Source organism: Natator depressus, chromosome 5, assembly GCF_965152275.1.
Source record: "Natator depressus isolate rNatDep1 chromosome 5, rNatDep2.hap1, whole genome shotgun sequence".
NCBI classification, from domain to species: Eukaryota; Metazoa; Chordata; order Testudines; family Cheloniidae; genus Natator; species Natator depressus.
Genome location: NC_134238.1, coordinates 98,187,170 through 98,214,529, shown reverse-complemented (window position 1 = coordinate 98,214,529; position 27,360 = coordinate 98,187,170). Strand labels below are relative to the sequence as shown.

At 41.6% G+C, this 27,360-nt stretch overlaps 1 protein-coding gene across 3 annotated transcripts in view; it reads left to right on the top strand.

Annotated features, from left to right (window-relative positions):
* The window catches only part of PIP5K1B (phosphatidylinositol-4-phosphate 5-kinase type 1 beta), a 185,406-nt gene that overhangs the window by 150,357 nt on the left and 7,689 nt on the right, over positions 1–27,360 (top strand). For all 3 annotated transcript variants that reach the window (XM_074953282.1, XM_074953283.1, XM_074953281.1), the window contains one exon: positions 16,442–16,559. In XM_074953282.1, the coding sequence (XP_074809383.1) occupies positions 16,442–16,559 (118 nt within the window). The remainder of the gene's footprint in view (positions 1–16,441; positions 16,560–27,360) is intronic.

Here is a 27,360-nt window from a genome sequence, read left to right as displayed (position 1 = left end):
AGAGTCTCTCCAGAATCAAATACTTCTGGCTTGTCAGCAAAACAGAAGTCTAGTCCGTGGATCCTTCTAGCTAGCAATTCTTCCTCTGCTATTACTAGATGACTGCCTCTCCTCAGCTTGTGCTTCAGAATGGAAGATCTTGCTCTGTAGCCACAGTGCTACAGGTTCTGATGACCCAGGCCTAATACCTAGCACACCTCCCAGCCTTACATGATTTTCTTCAGCCAAAGTCCCCTAGGGCTTTTAGTTACTATTATATTTCCCCCTAAGCTCTGGCTCAGCCCTCAAGCAGAGTATGTAAGACAGGCCGAACATTTTGCCCATGATGGTTTCTATTTGGTTTAAAGAAACCCACTGATCATGCTCAATAATGGCTAATGCACAAGGGTTGCCGCATGTCCAAGTTTCCCCAGGATCGTCCATTTCTTGAGGTAGCTGCCCCAGGAGATCTGTAAGGATGTTCAGAACACACTGACAGCTGTCTAGTTTTATGGGCTCAGGATCACCCTGGATGTCCTGGTTTTTTGCACCTCAAAGGTGGCAACTCTATACCATACTCTTTTGGATGATTCTGGACACTTCCTGCTGCGTCCTCAGCCCTGGTCTCTGCATATGTGCAGAGACAGATAATGCAAATATACCAATCCCTTCTCGCCATTGCTGCTTTCCTTTTCTTTGGACACAAAGTGCTGCAGCATAAAGCATGTGTTTTACATTTTGCCTACACCTTTATGGTACATTGGGAAATCCTCAATCCTTGTGGGGGAAAAAAGATTAAATGAAACTGATACTTTGTATCAATAATTTGATATTTTGGTGATTAGAGTTTTGTGTTTTTAAATTTTGAGAAACTTTGATTGCAAAGCCATTACTCCATGAGCTTTCTTTGATAAAAAGGAAGCCTAAAGCAGGCTTTGACATTTAAAACTGAAAGATTTGTTTACAAACATGACCCATTTTCAGCCCTTAAATATGTAACAGACTATTACTTTGCTAAATTATTTATTATCATTCCAATCTGTCGTTCTGTATCTGTATTTTAGGAAGCCTCTTAGCGTAAAGTACAGAATGAGGAAACTGCTTATATGTATACAGGAATCCCTGTATTATGTTTACTGAAGAAAATGTATACTGCATGTATGCTTAGTAGTTCTATATCTATCTGTGTGTGTACATGACTTCCATTAATGTTAGAGGAATATGCTCATGCATCAGTGGAGAAAATGGAATCCATTAATTGCCTGTTGAAAAACAAATCATTAATTTTGAACAGCATGATGTTGCTTGACAGATTTTTATTTGGAGTATTAGCTTTAATTTATTAAAACATAAATGGTTTTTTATCAACCATGCATTTAACTGTTTTTCAGTGGGAGGGAAAAGTTTCTTAGAGGAAAGAAACTCAGCATTCCCTCGAGAGAGAGTTCAAACCACATGTATGTGCTATGGACATGAGGAACTTAGTCTGTGTTGAAGGTGTTCGCTACCTCAGTGATTCCACTGGGTTCAGAGGCATTACTTGTGTGCTTAAAGTTAAGCATGTGCAGAAGTGCTTTGCTGAAGATGAAGGCTGTGGCTGTACTGCTGGAAATGGCCCAACTTGATTATCACTACAAAAGGTCCTGTGTCGTCGTCGTCGTCGTCCCCCCCCCCCCCCCCCCCGCCTTGCTGGTAATAGCTCATCTTAAGTGATCACTCTCGTTACAGTGTGTATGGTAACACCCATTGTTTCATGTTCTCTATGTATATAAATCTCCCCACTGTATTTTCCACTGAATGCATCCGATGAAGTGAGCTGTAGCTCACGAAAGCTTATGCTCAAATAAATTTGTTAGTCTCTAAGGTGCCACAAGTACTCCTTTTCTTTTTGCGAATACAGACTAACACGGCTGCTACTCTGAAACCTGTGCAAGTATGGGGTTTTGAGAATCTTGGGCTTTGTTGTAGATTAGAGCACACACAACTGAATGGTAGTCGGTGCACTAGGGCCCAGCAAAGAGACTTGTCATTGAGGTGAAATAGCCAGGGACCTATAAACAGTCATAAAATCCTGACATCAGTAGCATTCTGAATACCTGTATCTGAGCACTACTGGGTTGCTCCCTTTCAGCATGCCATTCTTCAAACTTTGACTAGCTGGAGGAGAATTAGAGAAGCCATAACTGCAGCAGGAAGCAGGTGGGAATGGCAAAATTGGGATTTCCAGGGTAGCTGGGCCTCACCAGCAAAACAGAAACGAGAGGGAAAAATGATGACTAATGCAGGCAAAATAATCTGTAATAAATACTTTAGTCAATGACCTTTGGCTTTCTTCTATTTGTGAATTGATAGTTGTCATGGTTTTGGGTTTTTTGGGGTAGGGGCAAAAGAGGGGGGTCTCAGATAAGTGGTTTTGCCAGATAAGCAGTGCCAAATAATAATTTCATAAGGAAATAAATTTTCTCCCATTATGAAGTCTTCAAAGACTGACTTCTCCTTCTCAAGTAGGTCTTCTTTTGATGCTGTGGTTGTTTTAATGCTTGACTATAGTCAATAACATACATGTGAATCCTGTTATTTGAAAGGGTTCAACCTTACCTTAGAAAATGTATATGCTAGTATGTAATCCTGTGCATTGTTTATGTAACAGAAGTGAGTGACTGCCAATATTTATTTGCTGAAGCAGAGTGCTAAAACGTCTTCACACAGCAAAAATTTAAAAACAAACAACAATTATATCCAAAATGGTCACTTGCAGTATCCGTTGCCATTATTGTGTAAAAGTTTTCTGTTTTTAAACCTGCAAAGAGCTCAGTGAGGTCATGGTCTTTATGGAAGTCCAGTGCCACCTACTGAAATATTTTAAATGAGAGCTTGGGGGCACAGAAATAAAATATAGCAGGATAGTTTATGCTTGTAAAGGGGTAAAGAAGGACTGGATTTCTGTAACCAGAATGTGCTGAGAACTTCATGTAGTTTGGAAGTATGTTAATACAGGAAGAAATGTTGCATGTTGTCTCCTCTTTAGTTTTCCTATTAATAGAAAATTCCTACTTCTTGCTGTACCTTCCTAAGCTAGACCTCCTTTCTGGAGGATTCAAGCTGGTGTGTCTGTAGGATGGGTTTTCTCAGTCTTTCTTCATTTCTCTCCTGTTTGCTGCCTCTTAGCTGTGTTTTTTCAATTGCTTCTTTTCTTCTCCCCATTGTTCCTGTCTGCTCCTTTGTTCCAACTCTTTTGTTCAGTCCTACCTTTCTCTATTGCTCTTCTCCTCGGTTTCCTGTGGTTCTCTCTTCCCCTTCTGCCTACTGTCTTTGTTTGCAGTCTGTCCCTCTGTCATGCCTGTGTACTAAGCAGTTCATAAAATTACACAAAAATTGCAAGATACAGAGGCAAAGGCTGTGGCATTCTATTTTAAAACAATGAACACAAAGTAAATACCTTCAGGACTTGTTTGTGAGGTTTAATTTAAAAGTAACTAATCCATACATCTCAGAAGAACTTTATAATGAAACACATACCTTTAGTCAAAAAGCCACTTTCTAAATAAAAAGCAACATCTCCTTCTGTGACTTGTGCGACATGTAATGAATTCATTTAACTGCATGACTTTGCATAATCTGTCCTTGTGAGTTCTGTATGGGTGTTACATTAAACAGTAAAACTTAGTCTACTTCTATCAGATAAGATTTTTTCTATATATGGTTTCTTTGACTATTATGTTCTCTAGTTTTTATACCATAGCTTGAAGAAAGTAAGGTATCCAGAAAGAAACATTAATAGTGTGTTTCTATAGAACATAGACATCACTGATAATTACTATAATTCAGGTTGCAAAACACTTTATATTGTGTCTTCGTCCTTGTTTTTCTACTGTTAAAACTTGCTGAAAGATTCACATTTTGGTCTGAAACATCTTATGCCTGGACTTCTTGTGAAAATGAATATATCTGAGGGCAGATGGGAGAGTTTGAAAAATCTACTCAACTGTTTGTTTTGTTCCCTCCCTCTCCCCTCCTCCAAGCTAGGAGGTAGTTAGAATAGCTTTCCATTGTAAGAAATTTCTAACTACGCTTCTTTTTATTTAAAAAAAAAGGGGGGGGGGGCCTGAAACGCTGACTTGTATTCAGCAAAATGAGACCTACAGCAGAGATGAGACCTCATTCCACTTTTACCCCATTCACTTGTGTGATCTGCTAAGCTTAATTGGGACCGTTTAATTGCTAGTGTTACTCACGGGAAACATTCCATTTAAGAAAAACTTGGGAAAACTAAACGCAAAAAATTCTAATGCAATGTAAAATCTGTTGCTTACGCATATATTTAGTAGTAGTGTTTTTCTGGTTAAATACATGGCTTCATCTGTTATTGCACAATAAAATGTGTACCTTAAAACTTATATGGTGTGCAGTTATGTAGACATCACTATGGAAACCTGAACTTTTGCACTTCCAGGCTTTTGATGATTTTAAGGGTTGCAGTAATAGATTTTGTGCGTTTACTGTATATAGTTTTTTGGAGCAGTACTGATACACATCAGTTTCAGTTCAATTACTAATTTAAGATTCAAAAGAGAAGGCAGTAATTTGTTTGAATGGTTGGAAAGTTGGTTGAGGCAGTATTTAATCTTTTATGCAAAGCTTTGCACATTTGAAAGGTTGTGCTATCTTTCTTTCTTTTTTTAGAAAAGGCTTCCAGCGGCAGTAATAACACACTTCTGGATTTTGATGCACCATGCATAAAGATTTTTATGCCTACAGTATGAAACAAATGGTGTCACCAGAATATATCAGTTACCTGTTTCTCCTGAGGATAAACATTTTACTGAAGCTAGGGATTGGTGACAGGGTTTAGTAGTAGGAAACCTTCTACTAAAGTATTATACAAAAGAGGAAAATGTGATAGCAGGTCTGAAAATTAGTGTTGTAAGCCAGGATTTGATGTATACAGAGTTGGATCAGTATCAGAAAAGCACTGCTAAACCAAAAGGCCAATGTAAGTTTTTGACAGTTTTAAAGTCCAGTATTTTCTGAGCCACATGCACTACAATATTATTATTTATGCCGTTGGAAAGCATAGAATTCCTTCTGTCCAGTGATATAATCACTAACCTTAGCATGGTTTTAATGTAATATTAGTGGCTAAATTTGAGGGCAGGGGGGAACACGAGCAGAAATCTGTCTCAGTATTGCACTGGTCCTAGACCAGTTATCAGAAAGGTTGTGTCTCTGAATACTAAGTAGACAAGACTTTAAGTATGCATTCTAAGTAATCTTAACTCATAATGCCTCCGTTTGATTTGTATTACATTAATTGCAGTAGCCCAAATATCTCCTTGAATTAGGCATTGCACATATGCACAGCAAAAGATGATCACTTCCCTGAGGAGTTTACAATCTAGGAAGAATTTAATTTGAAATTTTCTTTATTGAAGTCTAGGTTGTTTCATGAGGTACTTTGACAGCAGAAGGAATATTGACTCACTCATTAATTCAGATACAAGATTTGAAATTACTGTTTACTGCTGATACCAACAGATTGATTTGGACTTTCAGAAAAGAAATAATTTTTTTCTTCATTTAGAGAGTTCTGTACCATTTACACTTACTCTCTTTTACTCAATGAGACATTAGAGGATGTTTAATAATGTATGTGTCTTTGCTATACATCTTGCGTTAGTTGGCTTGTGAGTTTATGGTACTGCTCTACTGAGCTACTCAAAAGTAGTTATCAATAATTTGCTGTCAAACTAGGAAGACCAGCCTAGTGGGGTTCTGCAGGGGTTTGTCCTGGATCCAATACTATTCAGTATTTTCATTAATGAATTGGATAATGGAGTGGAGAGTGTTCATAAAATTTGTGGGTGACACCAAGCTGGAAGGGGTTGCTCGCACTTCAGAGGACAGAATTAGAATTCAACACAACCTTGACAGATTGGAGAATTGGTTTGAAATCAGCCAGATGAAACTCACTCTAGGCAAGTGCAAAGTACTACAAGCAGGTCAAGATTATTAATAGTGCCTTAGCCAGAGACCCGTGCATCAAAATCAAAATATATTACTGTAAAATTTAAAATTAAATCCAGTTTTAGAATATTCAAATACCTATAAATACAAATGTCAAAAGACCATAAAGCCATTAAGCCATATATATGCACCATGCCAGTTGCCTTTTCCTTATTTTATTGGCTGACCATGCAAATAGGGCAATCGCTTTGATCAGATATGTCATTTCCTAATAAATACTCTGTTTTCTGAGAGGTCGTAGAAAAAGAACAAAAACATGGAAAGCCGTTTTGACCTCAAGTGGCAATACAGATTACAACAAAATAAATTATTGGGTAGGTCTTCCACCTGCTCAGAGCTGCATGGACAGAGGTGGTTATGTTTCTTGATGCCAGTACTTCTAAGGGCATGTCTCCACTGGGGGAAGGGGAGAGGGAACCACGGTTGGCAAGTCTCAGAGCCCCAGTGAACTGACTCAGGGCTTTAGCAGGGTTTGGGGTATAGGGCTAAAAATAGCAATGTAGGTGTTGCCACTCAGGCTGAAGCCCAGGCTGTGAGACCCACCCCCGTCGCCATGTTTCAGAGCCTGGGCTCCACCCCAAGTGGGAAGGTCTATCCTCCTATTTTAAGCCTCAGAACATAAGCCCTATGAACCCAAGTCAGTTGATCTGGGCTCTAAAATTTGCAGCTACAGGTTTCTTTCTTTTTTCTTTTCTTTTTCTTTTTTTTTCAGTGTATTCATACCTAAGTATTCTGACTGCATAGATTGAATACTGAGAGCTCCTTAACTTGTTATTGGACAAACTGTCTAAATAACTTGCATACCCAGGGCTCTTTTTAACAAAGGGGATCCAAGGAGACACATTTGTAATGGAAATAACTGCTATGTCTAATTGCTTATTAATATCCTCTAATCTCAACTTGATTAGGGATTTCATGTTTTTAAAATAAGTCTAATCATTTTCAATTTTTAGAGGCCTAGGGAATGCAAAGAATTCTGAATGTACTCTAACCAAGGAAATTTACATGAAAAAGCCAGACTGAGCTATTCCTCTAAGCCAGGGGTCTTAAACACGCGGCCCGCGGGGTTCTTTTGTGTGGCCTACCAAGCTCCCCACGCCCCTCTGCCTACCTCCAGACCAGGGGTGGCAAACTACAGCCTGCAAGCCCTGCGCCACTCCCTGAAGCGGCCGGAACCATGTCCCTGCGGCCCCTGGGTAGCGGGGAGGGTAGAAGGCTCTGTGCGTTGCTCTCGCTTCCAGGCACCACCCCCCGCAGCTCCCATTGGCCGGGAACAGGGAACCACGGCCAATGGGAGCTTCAGGGGAGGTACCTGGAGGAGTGGCAAGAGCAGCACATGGAGCCCTGTGCCCCCTCCCCCCCCCACGTGGTTCCAGTTGCTTCCTGGAGCAGAGCGGGGCCAGGGCAGGCAGGCAGGGAGCCTGCCCTGGCCCCGGTGCACACTGCTGCCACCCTGGAGCTGCTGTGCGTAAGCAGCGCCAGGCCGGAGCCCACACCCCAAACCCCTCCTGCACCCCACACCCCAACTTCCTGCCCTGAGCCCCCTGCTGCACCCTGTGCACCTCCTGCACTCCCTGCCCTGAGTTCCCTGCCACACCCTGACCCCCCTGCCATATCCCTCACCCCTCTGCACCCTGCACCCCAACTCCCTGCCCTGAGCCCCCTATCGTACTCTGCACACCTCCTGCACCTCAACTCGCTGCCCTGAGCCCCCGTCACACCCCCGGGGGCTGGGAGGGGGTGGAGTTGGGGTGGAGACTTCGGGGAAGGGGTTGGAATGGGGGCAGGGTTGGGGGCAGCGTGGGGGGGTGTCAGTGATGTGGCCCTTGGGCCAATGCACTAGTCCTCATGTGGCCCTCATGTGGTCATTTCAGTTTGAGATCCCTGCTCTAAGCATAGGCTGGACAGGCGTTGTGGAGCCAGAAATTGGTGGTATGATATTGCAGCAAAGTACTACACTTAAGGAAGAAAAATCAAATGCACACCTACAAAATGGAGAATAATTGGCTATGCAGTAGTACTGCAGAAAAGATCTGGGGGTTATAGTGGATCGCAAATTAAATATAAATTAACAATGTGATGCAGTTGCAAAGAAGGCTAATATAATTCTGGGGTGTATTAATAGGAGTGTCATATGTAAGACATGGGAGGTAATTGTTCCATTTTACTTGGCACTGGTGAGGCTTCCCCTGGAGTATTGTGTGCTGATTTGGGCACCACACTTTTAAAAAGATGTGGACAAATATTGGAGAAAGCCCAGAGGACAGCAACAAAAATGATGATAAGTTTTGAAAACCTGGCCTATGAAGGAAGGTTTAAAAAAAATTGGTCATGTTTCTTCTTGAGAGAAGATGATTGAGGTTGAACCTGACAAGCCTTCAAATATCTGAAGGGCTGTTACAAAAAGGATGGTGAGCAATTGTTCTCCACATCCACAGAAAGTAGGACAAGAAGTAACCAGCTTAATCTGCAGCAAAGGAGAGTTAGGTTAGAAATCAGGAAAAACTTTCTAAGTATAACGATAGTTAAGTGCTGGAATAGATTATCAAGGGAGGTTGTGAAATACCTGTCACTGGTGGTTTTTAAGAACAGGTTATATGAACATCTATAGGGATAGTCTAGGTATACTTGATCCTGCCTCAGGTAGGTGGGAGGTGGACTAGATGATGTCTTGTAGTCCATTCCAGTCCTACATTTCTATGATTCTATATTTCATTTTATGAAACTATTCCTTGTGTTGACAAATCATTAAAATATTATCTTTGATGGTGATGTTAGAAACTAGAGGCAAATATTTAGGTTTTGTTACAACTTCTGCATACTTTGTACTATTAAATCTCTCAGTGAATGAACAGCAAAAAGACAAATCCCTAATTGAGTAAGAAGAATTTTCTGGTTCCCAAAAGAAATCGACGATCTGCCCATGTAGATACTAGGAGGCAAATGAATGAATCAACAACAGCTAAAGATATCAAATAAGGATCCAACATCTGTGACAAAAACTGACAGTTTATGCTTTGTCATAAGTCATCTATTCTAACTAGAGATCCTCAGTAACAAGTAATAAACTACCAAGGCTGCAAAAACTACCAGCAAAAGTTTTTATGTAAAAATTATAGCTCAGTAGCTTTGGAAGGTCTTTTAACGTAATGAAAGACCTGACCAGTCAGGTAAGACAAAGCTAGGTACAAGAGACAGACAATAATTTTGAGGTTTAAAAGGCTGGTCCATATCTAATGGCCTCTTACAGCCAGAGTATAAACTAGCGAAGGAGAAGAGGGCTTCTTGTAACCAGAGTCTCCCATCGTGTGATAGACTGGTTCCTCCATCTAAACTCAATGAGCGAGTGACTTAAGAACTCACTCTGACTGGCTTCTGTAGGAAGGATTGCATTCTCTCCAGCTGGGCCCAGTCGTTACCACCCAGCTGGAGGTTTTTGGTCAGATGAGCAACTGAATCAAGATCCAGCCTCCTGGAGGCTATACATGCTGCCCACTTGCAGCACCTTCTGTAGCAGGGAACAAAACACTGAGTAGGTTTTTAAATGTGGTCTCTTGTGACACCCTATTGTGCTGAAAATGTATGCCAACTGCTGTTTTGATTTACAATGGAAGCTGCATAAAAGTATTGACTCAGTCATTTTCATGGAATAGATCTCCTGCTTCCATGATGTTTACTGATTCGCAAGTTCTGGTTTGCAGTTAGCTTAGGTCTGGGAGCACAAAAGAACCTTCCTGTCAATCTACTTCACTTCAAAGCCAGCATTAAAAAAGTTAGTCCTGCTTATTGTTTTTCAGTAGCTATATCTTTGGAACTTAATAGTGATTGCAGTGCAAATAAAATATCATTGATAGTTTCCTTATAATACAATTTGTTCCTTTTTTATAGACCGAAAAGCAGTGTTGGGCTTCAGCAATGATGCCACTGCTGACCTGTATTAAACTAATTATTCAATTATACCAAATGGGCCCGTGAAGAGTGAGTTGTCTCTGTGCAAATATGTACATGTATGTGGATGCATTTTCCACAGCTTTTAAAAGCTCATTTGTTAAGACATCTGTTTTACTGCCCACGTATCCACTAATTTACTTAGCTATTGTGAAACAAGGCTGTTTTCTGCCCTCCTTCTTTAAGCACTGCCTTTGAAAATTTCATATCCAGGGATGATGTGCTGTAGGCTGCCTCAGAGAAGCTTAATATTCTATCATGAAACCCTCATGTTTATGGGAAAGTTGTCAGTGTGTAGCTATTCTAGGTCCTGGTGCATAGGGGTAAACATTGTGACTACTCGAGTAGTGAGTACTTGGTGTCCACTTCATCTATAAAGTTCAGCTATATTAGATGATAGTAACAATACATTACATCAAAACCACCCAGTCGCCCTTATACTGAAGAAACTGTGACATTAATTTGGCCTATATGAAAGCAGTTGATAGTTTCAATTCAGTTCCTACAAGATATGTCCATATCGCCCCCCCAAAAAAATCTATTTATGCTCGTTCTGCTAATTGGCACACTTGCTGGAGTTCTGTGGAGGCATATATTGAATTGGCGTGGAGACTAAATGATCCCATCACTCCTACAGGTAGACCAGAGTCAAAGCTTATTGACAGAGCAGCATAGGGAGAAGCTTGCATTTTCAATGCCATATCTTTTTTGTGGCTAGCATTTTCCAGTATTTTGTATTTTGGGACCTTTTAAATAACAAGTACAATTCAATAAAAATAAGTAAGAATAAAACAGGAGATTTTGTTGAAGAATAAAATGTCTGTGTTCAGATTTAGGAAGGTTTGAGGGGTTTCCTATCAGATTTCCAGTCTGTTGATTTCCACCCTCACCCTCAAATAGGTTTGTCAGATTTTTGTGCTGTCCATTTTTTGACCTAGTCTGACATTGTTACCTTCACTTGTTAAAAAGCTAGGAGCAGTATGTAAGTATGTAAGAGTTGTGCTTTTACATATTTATCATAGGTTTAGCTTAGTTTTGATTATTCTATCAGTAACTTTGTGCCCAATCCTGCAACCCTGATTTATGTGAGTAATCCTTAACCACGACAAAATCAATATACTTGTTGCATCTCATGTCCAAGGCAGGGTTTTTACAATGCATCTAAGTAGGTAAAGGTTTTACTTTCTCAAGCAATATCTGTTCTAGTGAGAAGGAGATAAAACTAGTCTGTTCCCTTGTGTGAATTTACCAGATTGTGCTGAGGAGGAGGGAGGGCGTTCAGCTGTTCTCCATGCTATAACACAATGGCAGATTACAGTACCTCTCAAAGTTGAATCCAGTTGCTCAGCAAACAGTAATGGAAGGCCTGTTTGATTCTCATCATATACCTCTGAAAGGAAAAGACAACCAGAGTACGTATAGCTTTAAACATAGCTTCCAACATAGTTTCAGCATATTGCATGGTCTCTCCAGCTGTTCTAGAAATTGTCATAACACAATGAAGAAAACAATTTTAGGAAACCTAAATGACTGAGTGGTTTCTGCCATCAGACTGATTTCCAACTGAGGAGCCTTGTTGGCGTAGGCGGTATGTTCGTCTGTATTTCCGTTTGGAGGGTCTGTGTTAGTTTGCTGCAGACAGTGTGTTACTGAAGTGACATTATAGTATTATCAATAAACATTAAACTGCAGCTTAATGTGTGGCAGAATTTAGCTCTTGGCAAAGGCTATAGCCTGCATTCTGGCACCAGCGTGGGTTCCAAATGCAAACTAATGTGCCAGTGACTCAGAATTTCCACTTTCTCCTTTACTCACTTTACAGATTAGCTTCCCAGTACTGACAGTCCTTGTTCACATGCCCTTTCCAGCAATGTTTCCAAACCAGATGCTTCACCTAAAAATAAGATACAAACTTCTCAGGTATATAAATAAAGGGGAGCTTCTACCTGCTGTTCCAAGTTTGCAAAGTGCTGATTAAAAAAAGAAAATCTGTAGAAGTTAACATTTTCTTGTAGTATCTTATAGTATCAGTCACATTTTCTGTAATTTTCCAGTTACTGAATGTCCAGGTAGATTAAAATGAAGCTCTGTTCTGCCACAAGGATACTGCAGGTTCCTGTATTACTCTTTTTGGCATCATCAGAACCTTTTTCTGTTCACTGCAAAATGAAGAGCTGCCTATGAAACGTGAGTGCACCTGACCATCCCTGTCCTGGGACAAAGGTGACATTTTATCGGTGCTGCAAAGGCTTCTGACAACAACTTTTCTGGTGTTGGTTACTATTGTCCCTACCATTGAAGTCCATTGCGCTCCGTTTTATCACACATAGAATCCAGTTTCTCTAGTTCTTGTAACATGGCCAGCCCGTTGAGACACTGCAGCTTTTTCACAGTATTTGAGACAGCCTTTATCTTGGGTTGTGCATTCTTTTTCACCAGGTAGCTCGGAGCATGTCTTTTTCAAGGATTTGTTATTGAGCTTTTACTTTCTACCCCACCTTCTATAGAAAGAAAGGAAGGATGGTGATTTCCTTGTTGCTATCCCACCAAACAGTGAGGTTCCCCTGAAGCATGGGACCTGATCAACTGAAATCTTATGACCACCTGGGGAAGGCCCCATCTAATAAACAGTTCTGTGCTGGAGACTGTTGCCTTGTTATGAATGGCTGCTAAAGGGATGACCTCTGACCATTTGAAATGATAGTCACAGAAGCAAGAGCCAGCTTGCTGTCCATGTAGATACCTTTGGGGAGTTCAGTTACAGGAAGCAATGTGCTGGCTCGTGCAATTCCTATTGCCTCATTCCTCTTCCTTTTTCTCCTGCGATGCCTTCTTTCCCTCAGGGTCTTAATTCCCAAACAGATGATTTATCTTATTGGGCTCTTTACTCTGCCCTCTTGCATATATCTTTTCCCTTATATGCATGTCTTTATTTCTCTCCTTACTGTTGCCTCATAGATGTGGCCCTACCAAATTCACGGTCCATTTTGGTCAATTTCACAGTCATAGGATTTTTTAAATCGTAAATGTCATGATTTCAGCTATTTAAATCTGAAATTTCACGTATTGTAACTGTAGGGGTCTTGACCCAAAAAGGAGTTGCAGAGGGGTTGTGGTACTGCCACCCTTACTTCTGCGCTGCTGCTGCTGCTGGCAGCAGTGCTGGGCAGCTGAAAAGCAGCGGCTGCAGGCCGTCTGCCCAGCTCCGAAGGCAGAGCTGCCAACAGTAGCACCACAGAAGTAAGGGTGGAAAGGTGTAGTGTTGCCACCCTTCCTTCTGTGCTGCTGCTGGCGGGGCGCCTCCTTCAGAGCTGGGCGCCTGGCCTCCATTCTCCGTCTGCCCAGCTCTGAAGGCAGTGCAGAGGTAAGGGTGGCAATACCGCAACCCCCTAAAATAGCCTTGCGACCCCACTGAAAATCCTTTTTGGGTCAGGACCCCCAACTTGAGAAACTCTGGTCTCTCCCATGAAATCTGTATAGTCTAGGGTAACAGCCACAAAAGACCAGATTTCAAAGGGGGGGTGGGGGGGACCAGATTTCATGGTCCATGGTGTGTTTTTCATGGCTGTGAATTTGGTAGGGCCCTACTCATAGAAAGTTCATGGCTGGATGACTGGATTGTGACCATTAAGAGTAGCTTCTCTTTGTCTTCTCTTTCCACCCTTCTTCTTTTCTTTTTCCCTCCACTACTGCCTTATACCCACTTCGCTGTTGCATGGTGGGACTTTACCATGGAAACCACAACCCTTCCTTGCTCTGTGTGGGTGATGGGCATCTGGTAAGGTGAAGACAGCACCTCTACATATTTTTAAAGATGAAACCATTACTGCCGCTAACTACTGAAATGGATTCTTATCTGCATAGTAACGAAAACGACTGGTTAAAGTTCACTAAGTGCCAGAATGAAAATCACAGCCCTTAGCATCGTGTCACTGGTGTTCACTCTCTAGCCACTGGAGGCTACAGCAACATCAGTTGTAGCAGGAAATAATATACTGGTAAGGAAAGGAGAGCAGTGTGTTCTAGAAAAGAAAGTCTAGTACCAGGTTCTTTCTGGAGCTTTGAATGAAACAATAAACTAACTGGAGTAGAAGTAGAAGATTTTGTTCCAAGTAGTCACAGAACCACCCTTGGCTGATTTATAGGGGGAAACAGCTAAAATGTCCTGACCCAACTCTCACACTCAGTCTCTCCAGCTCCCAACATAGAGGACTTGCAGAATGTGAGCTCTGCAGCTTTTGGGGGCAGGGCAGAAAAGCCACTGTATGTGATGGTGGCGGCGGCAGTAGTCTTATTAGGGCATGAAGGGCTTGTGTTTAATCATTTAAATTATTTCTGTTTAAACATTACAAAACAGCACTGAGAGCCTGCTATAAACTGCAGCCTGCCAGTCTGCTCTGCACCCAGCTGCCTGGAGCACTGTCTTCCAAAGTGGAGGGTGACCTTTGATCTCTACAATCACACCTGCCCCCATCCTTACATAAATAGCAGCTACCCCACACCCTCTGTGTAATTTCCCTCCTTTCATGGCCATGTGTGTGTGCGCCTTTGTACATTCTGAGGTTTGAATTAGGCCCCATGAGTTTATTGAAATTTAAAAGCTAAAGCAACTCTTGTTTCTGTTTAATTCTTTTTTTTTTCTTTTTTCTTTTTTGCCAGGGACAACATCTTTCAAGCCAGTGCTTTATTTGTGTAAGATGATAAAACATAGTCAACATTCAAGAAGCACTTCCAGTGCTACCCTGGCAGACTGGCTTTATTTATTGTTTGTTGTCTTTAGTTAAATGAAAGTGGTGTGACTGAAATGTTACTAGATGGCATATAAATAGAGGGTCTTATCCAACTTCCCCTGAAGTCAGTGGGAATTGGATGAGCCCAGAAGGAAAGGGAATAAAGCCTTATTATTGAAAAGACACCCAATGCACTAGATAACAAAAGTAAGAATACTATCTTAATGTAATTGTATGCATCTAATACTAGTATGGCATCAGGTGGATTGGGCATTTTTATCCATCCTGTTTTATATTCTGTTTGTATTTGTTTTATATTTTGAGTGTTAATTTTACTGATTCTGAAAAGGAGACGTTAATAATACTGACTAGCACAGTGACGAATACGCTTGTAGTATTTGATGTGCATTTTCTTAGGCATACACATAGGAGCAAAACCTGTCCCTAGCACACAACCCAAGCAGTCAAACTGTAAACTGGGAAGTTCTTCAGGGGAGGAAGAAATGAATCCTCCTTTCCTAGGTCCTGGAGTGGCAGCACTGTAGGTGGCTGCCTGGAATGTTTGTGGATAAAGCAAGGATGACCATCTTTGAAAATCTGGGACTAAAAATCTAGGATGGGATTTTTGGCACCACAGTGGCATTGACTTTCAGTGAAAGGTGGGCAGGTCACTCTCTTAAACTCCTTTTGAAAATCCCACCCTTAAGGGACAATTTTTAAAAATGAAGGCCCAAGCTCTTCCTGCAAAAAAAAAAAGTGCAAAAACCCCTGCAGTTTCACACTTCCTTCCTACGATTATTCATTAAAATCAAATTAAAATCAGCTCATTACACCCAGTGGATAAAGAATTAGCCCTACATACGCACAACTGCATTAATTGCACCCACTAGCACCCTTCCATACTTTCTTTTTTTTTGCCTTGGAACATGCTTTTGAAAATTTTTCCCTGAATAATCCCATGTTTGCACATCAGAATTCAATATGGTCAGTCCTCAATTATTGAACTTCTGTTACTCTGAATTGTGTGCAATCTTGTTATGGGTGTTCCCTCACACATAACAGTTAACTTAAGCCAAATGAAGAAAGCATTGGTACGTCAGCATAAAAAATAATAGGCTACATACTCAAACTAATGACTGTTTGTAATTCAGGATGAGTGAAACAGGAAAAACATGATAATCTATTGATCACAGTATAACCTGATCACATTGGTGGGAGGCTAAAATGTCAGTTTGTCCTTTTCTTTTGTACCAAATTGAAGTAGGGGATAGGGAGTATTGTTTGGACGCTTTAGACTTTTATGTTATTGGGGGGGGGGCTATTACGCTCGTCATTGGGCTTAATTTAAAAATTAAGGGCACAGCAGGAAATTCGTCTCCCAGTTACATCAGGTGAAAACTGGAATACCTCTTCTGACAACAGTGAAGTTACTCCAGATTTACCCTGATGTAACTTTGAGCGGAATTTGGCCTACAGTGTTCAGAAAGAGCATCATTTCTTCCTGATAGCACTTTATTTAATGCAACCCAACCAATAGAAATGTGTGGATAAGACACATTAGTTGTACGTGAGCACTTTTTGCTAACCAGGAATCAGCCATATTTGTACTTTTTGTCTTAAAAAGTATAGTACCGAAGAAGGGGGGAGGGGAGGTTGTAAAATAGTACACAAACATAAGAGATGAAGTTTGTAGGACTTTTTTTCTCTGTACAATTTGCTTTTGTGTTCATTATATCTCCCCCTCCCCCCTGTATTTTCAGTAAAGGGTTACCTTCGAGTTCAACGTTCACCCTAGAAGACAGTGCCATCTACTTGACTTCAGAACAGAGCACACTGGAAATGGAAAATGATAACGCTTCAGTTTTGGATGTCTATTTAGTAAGTTGTCGGACTGTGTTGCTTCCATTTCTTAATTTATGATTTCTTCTAATTTTATTTATGTACTTAAGTGCATGCTCAGCTTTAAGATCACAATAGTCCCACTGAAATATTCCAAGTATTTAAACTTAAGCACACACTTAAATACCCTGCTGAATCAGGATCTTAAAGAATTCAAATGTTCACTGTGATTATTCACTGTTGTATTCTTTAAGAAATATGCCAAAACATTTCTCAACGTACCTTGGCAATAATAATTTTTTTACAATCTTGTGGAAAAGCAGACTTTTTTTTTTTACTTCTCACCTTGAACTTTTCATAGTGTTGCAGCTTAGTTTTCCGAGACCTGAAAACTCATTTCTGCACACAAATATTTGTGAAGAAGAAAAGTGGTTTTGCACAGCTGGACTTAAAATAAATAGTGGTTCCTTTTTCACTCTTAATGATGCAGCTGTGGCTGCAGAAGTATGTTGAAGTTACAGCTTTCCTCTTTTGCTGTGGTTCCCAGTGAGCAGTCTGTTTTGCTGTACAGGAAATTTCATTATTTGAAGTGAGAAACGCCTTTATAAGCCCACAGTTTGGATTATATACATGTCTGTGCAATTCTGCTTTTAAATAACTCTGATAACTATGTCCAGGATTTTCAAGGCCCAAAGACACCCAAATTCAATTGGATTTTAATAGGGATTTGGATATATATCTCTTTCAGATCCATTTGGAAATCCCAGCATGAAGACAGCATTTTGTAATAAAATCAATACTTGCTGTCTCTCCCTCTGCCACCCAAACACATTCAATTTCATGTGACAATATTGTGTTGGGTCTATTTTTCTAGGGGGGTTGGGTTTTTAAAATGGAAAATAGAAATTTCCTCAAAAACGGAGCAAGCAAAAGATTAATAGGATGAAGGCAGGAGGTTTTTGTGTGAAACTTTGGCATCAATTACAGTGGAGAAAAAAGGAAACTGTCTGAGACAATTATTTAGCACTTAAAAGGATTATCCTAAGGTTCTGTTTTTCCTGATGTCTCATGCTTCCTGGCTTTCTTGTCCCACAGGATCCAGTAGGCCTGTTACAGTGGTTTGTGTTTCAGATCCCCATGCTGTCCTTGCACTTTACATGTGCTATCACATCTCTCTCCTAAGTAGTTTTCTAGCCAGGCAAAACTGAATGTGTAGAACACCAATTTTATCGGTACTAATTTAATAATCCCACCCATGTAACAGTCATTGCTCTCCACTTCTATACCAGTAGCAAGCAGCCAGTGCTCACTTAGATATAGAACTGGTTTAACTGACAATTTTGTGTCCATCAAGCAATCCATTACACTCTACTCTACTCTATTTGTATAAATCAGCCTTGTTGCTAGTTTGTTGGCATTAATATTTACCACCGATGGAGCACTTGGTAAGGTTGAAAATCAGGGAAAATGGAGATATAAAGAGCATGGATCTCTCTTCCCTTCATTCCCTCCCAAAAAATCCAGTCTAGATGAAACATTTTATTTTGCTTAGAAAACTATGATATGCTTATTTTTAATTATTTGCTTAGCACAAATAGCTACTGGACACTTAAACCCCAAAATAAAGACTACAGTCTAAAAGAAAGATGCACAAAAGACAGAACGTGCTGGGAAATCCAGTGGTGGGAATAACTTAGTTTGGATTTAATTAAAGTGATAAACTTTCTCATTATGACTCTCACAGAGGTATGTATTTTAAATGTATTTTTAGATTTATTGAGAGACAGAGTGGGTGAGGTAATATATTTTATTGGACCAACTTCTGTTGGTGAAAGACAAGTTTTCGAGTTTACACAGAGCTCTTCTTCAGGTCTGCAAAAGGTACTCAATGTCATAGCTAAATACAAGGTGGAATAGATTGTTTAGCATAACGAGTTAACATGTTGTAAGTGACCATTCAAGGTGAAGGTAACACATTTCATCTCTTTGCCTCTGGGTAAATATACAAAACTGATTAAAGCACTAAATTTATTGATCAGTGTGAATGGCAATGTAACTAAAATCCTACCCCTTAGAGAAGACTGTGTACACAGCACTCTGCCCCTTAGGCAAAAAGCCTGGACAAATAGGAAGAACTTAAACTGTGCCCTGAAGGTCATCAACCTTGTCTCCATAACTCCTTTTTTTATAGTAGAACAAAAGCTTATGTCACCCAACTGATAAGGGTCTGAGGCCATGTCGATGGTAAAGACACTTGATGCCAGCATAAAATAACCACCTCCGTAGGCGGCAGAAGTTTCTCTCCTGTCGACAGCGCGGGGCACACAAGCACTTACGTCGGCGTACTTATGTCGCTCGGGGGGGTGTGTGGTTTGTTCACACCCCTGATTGACATAAATTATGCTGACATAGGCTATGGCGTAGACAACCTTATTCTGCATCTGCCAACTACTTCAAAAGAATCAAACGGATGTCCCAGACCAGCACGTCTTGTGACTTTGGATGCTGGAGGAAGGAAGGGTCAGTGACAGTCTGTATGGAAAAGCCTTTTATTTCTGAAGACCTTATTAGATCATCGTGTATATATAGTTTGAAACAATGGTAAATCTGTGATGAAAATAAGGTTGGGACTGAAGCAGCAGTGATCTAATTTCAGCTTAATTCTGAATTGGTAGATCAGAGTGCACTTCCATTTTCTGTGTTTAGGATCATGATTAAATGGTTTTCATGAACAAAGCACCAACGCTGGTAATTCTAGTCATGCATTTCCTAGGAAGACTAGATGAATCAAAGATGACTACTTTACTTTCAAATGGATTTAAGCATCCGTTGAACATCATCATAAAAGAAATTGACATGAGTCAATCATTAATGGAAAACCTGTTTAAATGTCATTTGACGGTTATCTTAGCAGGCTGGTTAATAATCCTTATCAATGGTTTTGTTGCAAGGCAAGCTTCTAAAACCTTATCTGTTAGATATTCTAATGTGTAATACTTTTAACTTGCTTCATTTCAATAACTCCGTTGCCTTACCCCTCTTGCTTTGAAGTGCTAAGCTTCTTAGGATAAAGACATGACTGATCCTATTTTATTAAGTCCTTAATATTCCCTGTGAATCAGGAAAATAGTATAATAAAATGGATTTACTACCTACAGGGGTGGGGGCAGAGTACCTAGCTCTGAACAATATCGTGTATAACAAATAATTTAGATGGTCGGGTAAACTTGGGGGTTTTTTGGTAGAAATTAAAGAGTTGCAGACAAGAGCTCTTGTTTGTTGGGTGTTGTATGAATGGACAAATTATGGAACTGCACTATTTCATCATAGAAACAGGTGCACATAATCCTGCAAATGTCATCTTGACTGTTTTTGCCATCTGTATCTCCAAGCACAATCGCCAAGCCCTGCAAAGGAGATTTCAGTCCAGAATAGGAGTAATCCAAGCTGTAGGTTTGAGGTGCTGCTTACATGCCATAGAAAGGTAAAGGGGTTTACACAGACAAATGTATAGACCACACCCACCTGAAAACCTCATATATGGCTTCTGTTGTGAAAGGCCTCCAGAGTATTTCATGGATTTTGTGGGGAAGCCAAAATCAGGACAGAGAACTTCCATTTTACACTGTTTCTTTTGGCCATTTGTTTTCTGGTCTTTTTATATGGGCATCAGCCAGCAGAAATTTATTCATAGCTACTGGACCTGATTCTCATCTAATTTTAAACTGGTGTGGAGTTACTCGCTTCCTGTCTATGCTAGTGTGAGATCAGAATTGGGTCTGTTATGTCTAATGTATATTACATGTTGCACTGTGAATGCCTGTGACAAACTACCAATATTGGGGATTGCTAAGGAAGTGTAAAGAACGAGGAGTACTTGTGGCACCTTAGAGACTAACAAATTTGAGCATAAGCTTTCGTGGGCTAAAATCCACTTCATTGGATGCATGCAGTGGAAAATACAGAAGGAAGATTTTATATACACAGAGAACATGAAACAATGGGTGTTGCCATACCCACTATAACGAGAATGATCAGTTAAGGTGAGCTATTATCAGAAGGAGAAAAAAAATCTTTTGTAGTGATGATCAGGATGGCCCATTTCCAACAGTTGACAAGAAGGTGTGAGTAACAGTAGGGGGAAAAATAAATAGTTTTATTTTGTGTAATGACACATCCACTCCCAGTCTTTATTCAAGACTAATTTAATGGTGTCCAGTTTGCAAATTAATTCCAATTCAGCAGTTTCTCATTGGAGTCTGTTTTTGAAGATTTTTTTTGTTGTAGTATTGCCACTTTTAGGTCTGTAATCGAGTGACCGAGGAGACTGAAGTCTTTGAATGTTATAATTCTTGATGTCTGATTTGTGTCCATTTATTCTTTTACGTAGAGGCTGTCCGGTTTGGCCAATGTACATGGCAGAGGGGCATTGCTCACACATGATGGCATATATCACATTGGTAGATGTGCAGGTGAATGAGCCTCTGATAGTGTGGCTGATGTGATTAGGCCCTATGATGGTGTCCCCTGAATAGATATGTGGACCGAGTTGGCAACGGGCTTTGTTGCAAGGGTAGGTTCCTGGGTTAGTGTTTTTGTTGTGTGGTGCGTGGTTGCTGGTGAGTATTTGCTTCAGGTTTGGGGGCTGTCTGTAAGCAAGGACTGGCCTATCTCCCAAGATCTGTGAGAGTGAGGGATCGTCCTTCAGGATAGGTTGTAGATCCTTGATGATGCACTGGAGAGGTTTTAGTTGGGGGCTAAAGGTGACGGCTAGTGGCGTTCTGTTACTTTCTTTGTTGGGCCTGTCCTTTAGTAGGTGACTTCTGGGTACTCTTCTGGCTCTGTCAATCAGTTTCTTCACTTCAGCAGGTGGGTAAAGGAAGTGAAGTGCCATACTCCTGCAGTCACTTTTCCCGGAAGTCCATTGCTGATCACAGTCCTGGTTAGTTTCACTCGGCATTAGAGGCTGTTGCTTCTTAACTCTTAAAGCCGGGTAGAAATGCAACTACTCTCCTGCAGCTGCTGTTCTGAACGTATGACGAGGAGGGATGGGGAAGACAAGTTTGAAAGCACGTTAATGACAAATAATGTAAAGGTGACCATATTTTCAAAACTGAAAACCAGGAAAATTATGTGATGACATTTTTTCAGGTTATGAAAGAGACACAGAAAAGGACATTTTCTTTTGTTACTGCCAGGTTCTGACTCAGAGTGGAGGATTTTTTCCACTAGCTTATCATTATGAATTAATTTATCATTAAACATTGAACAAGTGTCATTAACATTCTCTCTGAGCAAAAGAACAACTTTAACAGTGTCTACATCATTCAATTTTTCTTTTCACTCCAAACACTAGTCATTACTCTGAAACCTCATTCCACTATTCTGTTCCTGGTAAATAGAGCAAATTCCACATGTATAACAATATTTTATGAACAAATATGTTGTGACTATAAATAAGCCAAATATTTTGATGATTGTAGTGGGGGAAAAAACAAGGCATTTCAGGTGTCATAAAAGAAGTTCCTGAGACTCCAGGACATTACATGAAAAATTGGGACATATGATCACTTTAATTGGTGTCCTACTTCACATTAAAATACTTTTGTCAGACTTTACTGTAAAACACTGGTTATTTTATTTTCCTGTTAAACCTTTTTAGTCCAGATACTAAATTAGTCAAATGTAGAATTTATTCATAATACATGACTAAGCATGCTTCATGCAGAATAAGTTCAAGGCAATCACAGTGGTTTCCAAATATTCAAGTAGTGTAAGAATGGTGGGTTGGTGTCAGATGGCTAAAGAATATGTTTTCAATCAATTAATTTTTGAACTTATAAATCATAAATAAAGACTTTTTAAAACTGAACACTCCAGAAAGAGGCATTTGTATGAAACCATGAATTTTTAATAGCTAATTATACATATTTAAAATATCAGTGTGCTTTTTTTCTTATGGAAGATGCAGTTAATTGGTAAAGCAAATAATAGAATGAAGGTAAATTTCCAGCTAAATGTTAAGCATAAACGTATATTTATGATTAACCATAAACAAAGCAACAAAATAAGAGATAAACAAAACATTCTTATATAACTAAAAATATAGAGAATGAGTGCAACAAAATAGTTTAATCCCTCCTTAAAATATCCTTGTTTCTTCTTTCCTTATCTGATAGGGCCAGTGATACTGAGAGTTTCTATTTGCCAAACACTCTGCATAGTGCAAGTAACACTCTCCATTATCTTTATCTTTGCACAGAGCCCATTCTGAGTAGTATAATAATTTCTTTTAGCAATACAACAGTGTCATATAAATGTGGAATTTATTTGATTTTTATAAATACTGTGCTTTATTGTATATTTTGAAAATAAGGGTAAACCCTTTAGCACGTGAGCTTTAGTTAGAAAAACAAGCCAGAGGTTTTATTACAATCATTTATTTTTATCGCTCGTATTGTATACTCAAAACTTTCTCTTGATTAAAATTTGAATATACACAGTGTAGCATTATGCCTTAAATGATGTGTGGAGTCAGATACCGTGTACACATAGAATCATAGAACTTGAACGGACCTCAAGAAGTCACTTAGTCCAGTCCCCTGCATTCAAGACAGGACTAAGTATTATCTAGACCATCCATGACAGGTGTTTGTCCAACCTGCTCTTAAAAATCCCCAAGGATGGAGATTCCACCACCTCCTTAGGCAATTTATTCCAGTGCTTAACCACTCTGACAGTTAAGAAGTTTTTCCTAATGTCCAACCTAAACAGCCCTTGCTGCAATTTAAGCCCATTGCTTCTTACCCTTAACCTCTCAGGATAGGACATGTCTACACTACAAAATTAGATCGATATTATAGAAGTCTATTTTTAGAAATCCATTTTATACAGTTGATTGCATATGTCCACACTAAGCGCATTAAGTCGGCGGAGTGCGTCCTCACTACTGTGGCTAGCATCGACTTACGGAGCAGTGCACTGTGGGTAGCTATCCCACAGTTCCTGCAGTCTCCGCTGCCCATGGGAATTCTGGGTTAAACTCCCAATGCCTGATGGGGCAAAAACATTGTCACGGGTGGTTTTGAGTACGTCGTCAGTCGCCCCTCCCTCCATGAAAGCAACAGCAGACAATCGTTTCGTGCCTTTTTTCCGGGCAGACGCCATACCACGGCAAGCATGCAGCATGCTCAGCTTAGCTCACCGACAGTGCCGCTGTTGTCCTGGGTTGTCCTGGGTGCTGCTGGCAGCAGATGGTGCAGTAGGACTGCTAACTGTTCTCCTATACTGCTTCCGCTGCTACTCTGCTCTGCTGCTATTGTCTCAATAGCAAATTTCTCCATGTTGTCTGTCATGGGCTCCCGGATACGTGTGTTCTTCCTCGGGAAATGTGCGTGGTGCTAACCGTCGTCCTCCACCGCTTCCGCTGCAACTCTGCTCTCATGAATCCACCTCGCAGGTCCTTCTTGTGGCATCCGTCAGCCACCGCTTCCACTGCAACTCTGCTGTCCTGCAGACGCCATACCATGGCAAGCATGGAGCCCGCTCAGATCACCGCAGCAGTTATGAGCATTGTAAACACCTCGTGCATTATCCTGCAGTATGTGCAGAACCAGAACCTGCAAAAGCAGGCGAGGAGGCGACGGCAGCGTGGTGACGAGAGTGATGAGGATATGGACACAGACTTCTCTCAAAGCACGGGCCCTGGCAATTTGGAAATCCTGGTGGCAATGGGGCAGGCTCATGCCGTGGAACGCCGATTCTGGGCCTGGGAAATGAGCACAGACTGGTGGGACTGCATAGTGTTGCAGGTCTGGGATGATTCCCAGTGGCTGCGAAACTTTTGCATGTGTAAGGGCACTTTCATGGAACTTTGTGACTTGCTTTCCCCTGCCCTGAAGCGCAAGAATACCAAGATGAGAGCAGCCCTCACAGTTCACAAGCGAGTGGCGATATCCCTCTGGAAGTTGGCTATGCCAGACAGCTACCGGTCAGTCGGGAATCAATTTGGAGTGGGCAAATCTACTGTGGGGGCTGCTGTGATCCAAGTAGCCAACGCAATCACTGAGCTGCTGCTATCAAGGGTAGTGACTCTGGGAAATGTGCAGGTCATAGTGGATAGGTTTGCTGCAATGGGATTCCCTAACTGTGGTGGGGCAATAGATGGAATGCATATCCCTATCTTGGGACCGGACCACCTTGGCAGCCAGTCCATAAACCGCAAGGAGTACTTTTCAGTGGTGCTGCAAGCACTGGTGGATCACAAGGGATGTTTCACCGACATCAACGTGAGGTGGCCGGGAAAGGTACGTGATGCTCGCATCTTCAGGAACTCTGGTCTGTTTGAAGAGCTGCAGCAAGGGACTTACTTCCCAGACCAGAAAATAACTGTTGGGGATTTTGAAATGCCTACAGTTATCCTTGGGGACCCAGCCTACCCCTTAATGCCATGGCTCATGAAGCCACACACAGGCAGCCTGGACAGTAGTAAGGAGCTGTTCAACTATAGGCTGAGCAAGTGCAGAATGGTGGTAGAATGTGCATTTGGACGTTTAAAAGCACGCTGGTGCAGTTTACTGACTCGGTTAGACCTCAGCGAAACCAATATTCCCACTGTTATTGCTGCTTGTTGTGTGTGCTCCACAATATCTGTGAGAGTAAGGGGTAGACGTTTATGGCAAATCGCCTGGCCACTGATTACGCGCAGCCAGACAGCAGGGCTATTAGAAGAGCACAGCAGGGTGCGCTGCACATCAGAGAAGCTTTGAAAACCAGTTTCATAACAAACAGAACTGTCATACGGTGTGACAGTTCTGTTTGTTTCTCCTTGATGAAAACCCGCCCCCTTGGTTCACTCTACTTCCCTGTAAGCCAACCGACCTCCCCCCTTCAATCACCACTTGCAGAGGCAATAAAGTCATTGTTTCAAAATCATGCATTCTTTATTAATTCATCGCACAAATAGGGGGATAACTGCCAAGGTAGCCCAGGAGGGGTGGGGGAAGAGGGAAGCACCGGGTAGGGTGGTGGAGGAGGGAAGGACAAGGCCACACTGCACTTCAAAACTTATTGAATGCCAGCCTTCTGTTGCTTAGGCAGTCCTCTGGGGTGGAGTTGTTGGGTGCCCGAAGGGGGGCCCACCCCCTGCGTTCTTGGGCATCTGGGTGAGGAGGCTATGGAACTTGGGGAGGACGACGGGTGGTTACACAGGGGCTGCAGTGGCGGTCTGTGCTCCTGCTGCCTTTCCTGCAGCTCCACCAGATGCCGGAGATATCAGTTTGATCCCCCAGCAGCCTCAGCATTGCATCCTGCCTCCTCTCATCTTGCTCCCACCACCTCTCATCTCGCTCGTCCCTCCTGTCCTCGCATTCATTTTCTGCTTTCCTGGACTCTGACATTGTTTGCTTCCACGCATTCTGCTGAGCTCTTTCAGTGCGGGAGGACTGCATGAGCTCAGAGAACATTTCATTGTGAGTGTGTTTCTTTTTTTTTGCCGCCTTCTCTGCACTTGCCTCTGAGACGGAGATGATAGGGGGAGCATTGAAACAGTTGCAGCTGTGGGAGGGGAAAAAATGGAGAGTAGTATTTAAAAAGACACATTTTAGAGAACAATGGGGAGACTCTTTCACAGTAAACCAAGCTGTTAACATTACATAGCACATGTGCTTTCGGTACAAGGTCGCATTTTGCCTCTTATATTGAGGGCCTCCTGGTTTGGTGTGTGAGATCACACATGCAGCAACAGAATTCGGCTTGCAGGCCGCCATGGTAAGCCACAGTCTTTCAGCTTCTTCAACCTTCATAACATGTGGGAATGGTTTCAAACAGCAGCGCCCTCCTTTCCCATACCAAGCACCCGTTGGGTTGGCCATTTAAAAGGAGGGGCTGCAGTTTTCAGGCTAACGTGCAGCGCAAACCCAACTAAACCCCCTCCCACCCAGTTCTCTGGGATGATCACTCTCCTGAGGACAACACAGAGAGATAAAGAACGGATGATGCTTGAATGCCAGCAAACACCAGGACCATATGCTGCCATGCTTTGTTATGCAATGATTCCAGACTACGTACTACTGGCCTGGCATAGTAAAGTGTCCTACCATGGAGGACAGAATAAGGCTGCCATCCCCAGAAACCTTTTGCAGAGGCTTTGGGAGTACCTCCAGGAGAGCTTCTTGGAGATGTCCCTGGAGGATTTCCGCTCCATCCCCAGACACGTTAACAGACTTTTTTTCCAGTAGCTGTAGTGGCTGTGAATGCATGGGGAAATTAATCATTAAACATGCTTGCTTTTAAACAATGTATTTATATTTACAAAGGTACACTCACCAGAGGTGCCTTCTCTGGCTTCATGGTCTGGGAGCCCGCGTTGGGAGGGTATTGGCTCCAGGGTGATAAACAGTTCCTGGCTGTTGGGGAGAATGGTTTCTCCGCTTGCCTGTTGTGCGCTATCCTCATCAGCATCATTATCTTCCTCATCCCCAAAATCCTCATCCCTGTTGCATAAGACTCCCCCCTTGCAGGTGTCTACAGACGGGGTGGGTTAGTGGTAGGGGCCCCACCTAGAATTGCATGCAACTCATCATCGAAGCGGCATATATGGGGCTCTGACCCGGAGCGTCCGTTTGCCTTTTTGGTTTTTTGTAGGCTTGGCTGAGCTCCTTAATTTTCATGCAGCACTGCTCCGGGTCCCTGTTGTAGCCTCTGTCCATCATGCCCTTGGAGATTTTTGCAAATATTTTGGCATTTCATCTTTTGGAACGGAGTTCTGATAGCACAGATTCTTCTCCCCATACAGCGATCAGATCCAGTACCTCCCGTTTGGTCCATGCTGGAGCTCTTT